The sequence below is a fragment of the Arachis stenosperma genome, chromosome 2, assembly GCF_014773155.1.
Source record: "Arachis stenosperma cultivar V10309 chromosome 2, arast.V10309.gnm1.PFL2, whole genome shotgun sequence".
NCBI classification, from domain to species: Eukaryota; Viridiplantae; Streptophyta; class Magnoliopsida; order Fabales; family Fabaceae; genus Arachis; species Arachis stenosperma.
The window spans coordinates 120,227,443-120,233,324 of record NC_080378.1 but is presented as its reverse complement, the minus strand read 5'-3'; the positions used below and the strand labels follow the sequence as shown (position 1 = coordinate 120,233,324).

The window sequence follows — 5,882 nt, the reverse complement described above, 5'->3', positions numbered from 1 at the left end:
CTAGCAGCAGAAGCTCAGGCATATAGAGAAGCTCTAATACTTATAAAGAATTTACAAATAGAAAAATGCATAATTGAAACAGATTGCTTACAACTGGTCCAAGCTATTAAGGCGAGAACACCAATAGCAGAGGCAGACGCAATTCTCAGAGACATTCTGCAATTGCTTGTAGAGGCGCCAAATGCAGGAGCTACCTGGACTCCAAGGGATGGCAACATAGTAGCTCACCAATTGGCAGCGATGGCATTGGGGAATGTCCTCTCGAGCCAGTGGACTTACAATATGCCTAATCCAGTTAGGAATTCAATCAAAACAGAAGCCAGATTCGCAATTTCTCACCATGATCAAAGGGCGCAAAATAAACAGAGTGGGCATTTGTCCAATACCAATCAGCAAAGAACGCAAAAAGAACAGAACATACCTCTGAGGGGAGGAAGGGATAATCAAGCCATGCATCTACCTGAACGGGCAGAGAACCATCAATCCGTTGTGTTGCAGCGGCGAACCATGGAGAGGAGCAACCACATTGGTAGAGATGAGAGAGCAGAGAGACGAAGGAGTGCAGAAGACTATGATCATAGGGGGGAAGACTCGAGGCAGAGGATGACTGAGGCAGAGACAACCCACCCAGATGATCCAGTGGGGTTACTCCAAAAATGGAGGCAGCATCAGATGGATGAGGAGAATAGACATGGTTGTACCATACAACAAGAGACTCGATCAGAGAGCAAGGAGACGAAGAAGATAGTAGTGTTAGGGTCGAGGGTGAAGGAGATGGGGTTGGGGGGCGAATCGGGTTCTGTTTGATAGGCCGGGTCAGTTTTGTGACCTGGGCCAGGTCCAAAAAAAAAAAAAAAACCAAAAACATTAATAATTAGACATCGGTCATTTTGTATGAATAATTTATTCATAAAGCTTTTAATACATAAAAGAAAAAAAATTCAATACATTAACAAATCGGTTAAAGTGACAGATACTCTTTAATTTTCTCTTAACGATACAAGAATCAAACATTTTTCAATTAACTAATAAATAACAAAACAACTAAAAAAAATTGATATATTTAAATTCAATAACTCAATTCCTTTCGTCTAGTTCCGAAGTTGAGAAAGAGCATTCATGTTTTGTAACTTGTTATAAACCGCATGCCAACCAGCTTGTGTAGGGTGAAAAAGGTCCCAAAAGAAAGCTGTTTTAGGGTTTTCACAAACCTTATACTTCTTCACATTGTTGTTATCAACATCTCCACAAGTAAAACCTTGGCTTGTTCCTAAGCAACATGGGATTAACTCATTGTGAAGGTTGTAGGTTTTAGGGTGGTTAAGGACTGAGGTAAAAGAGTCAAAGAGGTCAATGATTAAGAAACCACCCTTGTAACTTTGGTTCAATTTGGTTATGGATTGGTTCAAGAGGTTGTTGTGGATAGCAACAAGATTGTTGAAGGTTTCATTGCATTTTTGGAATGAGGATGTTGATGTGATTAGAGGGAGGCATCCAAGTGGTTGTAGGCCACCAATTGCAACTTTTTTTACTCCCAAGTTCTTGATTTGGATTAGGTCTTTGGTAGTTTGATTAATCACTGAGGCAATGTATGATGGAAAACCCTAAAAAAAAAATTAAAAATAGTAAGAAGTTAATAATAAGATCTATTTATCTTCGATAACCGTCGCAAAAAAAATAAAAAAAACAATATCAATCTGTATAAAATTCGTCTAAAATATATCTTAATAAGTAAAAACTTGATAGATGAATGTATATTAAAAGATTATCGAAAAATTGTTTGACAAAAAAGATTTTCAACAAAATTTCAGACAAAATATAAATTAACAACAAAAACTTTTGAAATAGAAAATATTTATTCAAATTTTTGTTTAAATAAAATATCTATCCTTAATTTGTTCAAAATTTATCTTAATTTTATCCCAAAATTTGTTTGATTTCTAGTAGTGTTTAGAACACTAATCAAATCTTAAAAGAGTTTAAATTTCTAATATTTAATATTCATCAATTAATACATGTTATAAATAAGTAAAAGTGGTTGAATGCTTGAATTTTATATCAATCATCTAAAAACAACTAGTTTATTTTGTGGTAGGCCATAATTGAATATATATCACTATATATAAAATTAATTTTTTTTGCTTGCTTGAACGGACAAAAGTTTGTTGAAAAAATTTATTAATTAGAACGATGTTACATTCTTCATTTTTTTAAATATTTTATATATGTTTGGCATAGTAGCAAGTGTCATCATATCTAGGGATGACTATGGAAATCTATTATATTATACTTTATTATTTGTTAGCCTTAGATATTCAAGTATGGTACTTGTTTGATAGAAGTGGGTAAGCTAGAAATTCTAACAAATTTGGGACCACAAATAATACTAGTACTTTTTAATAACCAAACTCTTGTTTTTTTTATAACCATATATGGTTTAATTATTTATAAATTTAATCACTTAATTAAGCTAATTGAATTATTATTATAGATCAGAGTTTTTATTTATTCAATATTTAATTTGATTGTCAAAAAGTCTAGGTTTATTATAAGAGTAGTCAAGAGATAACAATTTTTGGTGAAGTATATATAAAGACCAAATTTAAATTACAGATTTACCCCTATTATTATTATATAAACATACACTTTCCACACAAATAAAAAAAATCTACTTAATTTAATTAATTACCTGAATAGAGCCATTTATGGTAAGGTAATAATTGTAGTCATTTCCAGCAACAGAGACATATGCAATGGAGTTGCTGAGATCAGAGGCAGTGTACACATTTTCTTTGATGAGTTTTTCAAAGAAATCAATTTGGATTGTCATATTTGGATTTGTAGATGTTGTGTTGAAGACACCTGTGCCACCATAAGCAAAATTCATTCCATATTTCAAATTATTTTGCATCATTTTTCTCAAGTTGTATGGCACTGGTGATTTCAACCCCAAATACTTGGCTGCATATACATTAAAAAAATGAATTAATTAAAAATTATTAATAATCGGTAAAGGCTAGAATAGGATAGAATAATAATTATTAGAGATATAATTATTTATATATTTTTTATTAGTTTACATTTTTTAGAAAAATAATTTTAAAATATGTGATGCTATCAAAATTTTTACATTAGAAGGTCTAGATGTTGATTCTCGTTAACCTTAAAAATAAAATTTAGCATAAAAAAATGGTTTCATAATAATGTTTTTTTTTGGAATTTGTGCGAATTTTTCATAAATTCTTTTTTTTTGAAAAACAAGGACTAAAATTCTAATAAAAAAATAAAAAATATTATTTAAGCGCATTAAAAAAATTTAATAGAGCTGACATTATATAACGGCAATGCTTTTCTTTATAATATTTCAGAAATTAAAGGTAATGTATGTGATGATAAAAGTTTTAATTTCTTGAAATAAAAGAGAAAAAAAAAAGCGCCACTATATAAATACATGCATGATGCATAGAGTTAGCTTATTTTGACTTTTGAGTGCATTATACGAAATAAACGACTAATAAATAAATATATAATAAATAAGTAAATAATAGTAGTAATATAAAGAGAGAAGTATCGGTGTTAAAAGCCTGATCAATAGTTGATACCACGTGAGAATTGAGATTAATTAATTAAAAATGAATATGCATTCAGGAACAATATTATATTGCATGTGATCTAGGACAGATCAAAAGGTGAAACATTATTACATGAATATTTAATTCTTTTAATTTTCCTTTTTTGAAAATGATAATTTAGAATTTTATTAGCAAAAGAGAACTACACAAACATAAAATCTTATAGACAATATCACAAGAAAGAAAAAGTAACAAGCCAGCACAGAAATATACCAATATTATCACCAACCCCACTATTTTAATATTTCATAAACTTTAATTATTAGTAATGAGAACTAATATACAAGCAGTTAAACCAACGCATCTAAATTCCAAAAAACATCACTTTCCTTGATTAAGTAAGCAAAGTAATTAAGGATATAATATAAAATTAGTTTATACTTTTTGTATTAGCTAGTAAGAGAAATTGTGCTTCAAATAATTTAATAAAATTATTTGAGTGATTTATTTTGTATCATAATATATTAAATTAACACAATTTAAGTGATGCAATGTTGATCTACATATGAGTCCTTTTAATATATAAAACGAGACTAAATTTTTACAGTAGTTCCTCAAATTCATAATTTTTATTAATTTTTACGAAATAATTTAAAATTAAATATTAGATAAATTTATCTCTCTTTTCAATTGTTATGAGTTTAACTTATTAGAATTGAGATAAAATAGATCTACTTTAATTTTAACATACTAACTTATAAAGTAAGCGATTTTTTACATTTATAAATTATTTAAAAAATTTATTTTTGAGCGATAAAAGACTTGTAATATACCATTTTTATATCCAAAAATAAACATGAATATTTATAAATATTTATAAAATAAATAGTACATTAACATTAAATCGAATAGATTTTTCTAAATATATATATATATATATATATATATATATATATTATGAGACAATCATAATTTCTTTTTACTAAAAATAAAGAGATTTGAACCTACAACTTTTATAAAAGTATGAAAAAATTATGCCATTTAAGCTATAACTTGTTGATAAGAGACAATCATAGTTCTTCAAACAAAATCAAAGTGAAGAAATAATATATATTTCAAATTTCTAGTCACTCTAAACCATTTTTGATAACTTAATTAATTAGTCAAATTTGTAATAGTAAGTACGGTACTTACCAATGTAATCGGAGAAAACTCTGCCGTCGGAAAATCTTCCGGCGGGTTTACCGGGAAAGGTGATGCCATAAGGCTGTTTCCATGAACCCGGTTGATCTTTTCTTGTGTTTCCAGCATCAACGTATGAATCTCCGAAGACAAACAACTTTGTTGGACCATAATGTCGCACCCTTGCCTCAGCTTGCAACCCTATATCTCCTATCATAATTAATCAATAATACTTCATAATTAAAAGTCTTATATTATTAATTTTATCTGTTGATGAGTTCTTCATGAACTAGTCAAGCATAATTAATACATGAAATGATGAAACCAAGTCATATAATAATAATAATAATAATAATAATAATAATAATAATGTACCAAATACTTTTGATACCTGTATAAAAATATGATTGTTACTAATTAATTGTGTATTTAAATTATTTTTTAATTAATAAAACAAAAAAATGCATATTTAGTTGACAATAAAATATTAATATTAAAACAGTATTTATTATAAGGTGAAAAATCAGATGCAGTCGACTTCACGTGAAATTAATAGTTGAGAGTCATTAGATAAAAATTTAGTCAAATAAGTCAAATCATCTAACGACTTTTAGTTATCAACTTCACGTGAAGTCGACTGCACTTGAGTTTCCACCTTATTATAAAGGATGTAAATATAGTAGAATTGATAATACTATATGTAAATAGTTTTGATAAAAAAATAATCGTACCTGAGAGAAATATAAGTGTGAGGAAGAAGAAAAAGAGTTGCTTGGGTAACTCCATGGTGAGTGAATTGAATATGAAGAAGCTAAGAGTAGGGTTGGTTCCAATGCTACTTTTTAATTAATGAAGTTAGAATTATATTTAGAAGGAATGATGATTATATATATGTTTGTTGAGAGAGAAAGGAGGAATGAGTTTATAGTGGCTTGATGAATTGAAGCATGGAGACATGGGTTTTTATAGTGACGAGAATGAAAATGTTATAACATATAATTAATGATGACAATTGACAACGCCAATTCAATATTTTAATAAGAATAATGTGTTTAAATTTGTCGTTGAGCTATATGGTTTAAAGTTTAAACACGGAAGGAAAATAAAAGGGAAGAATAGTCTAAAAGC

General features: G+C 28.5%; 1 protein-coding gene across 2 annotated transcripts; it reads right to left on the bottom strand.

The window, feature by feature from the left end:
* Positions 1-916: 916 nt before the first annotated feature.
* Positions 917-5,682, bottom strand: LOC130961795 (GDSL esterase/lipase At5g03610-like). Of its 2 annotated transcripts, none has more exons than XM_057887803.1 (4): positions 5,486-5,682; positions 4,767-4,964; positions 2,690-2,961; positions 917-1,604 (listed from the first exon to the last, which is right to left on the bottom strand). In XM_057887803.1, exons 1-4 carry the CDS (start codon positions 5,538-5,540, stop codon positions 1,092-1,094), a joined length of 1,038 nt encoding a protein of 345 aa, XP_057743786.1. In that variant the 5' UTR covers positions 5,541-5,682; the 3' UTR covers positions 917-1,091. The 2 variants fall into 2 exon arrangements, with proteins under 2 accessions (XP_057743786.1, XP_057743787.1); XM_057887804.1 differs by having other exon boundaries at positions 4,767-4,955.
* Positions 5,683-5,882: the final 200 nt, after the last annotated feature.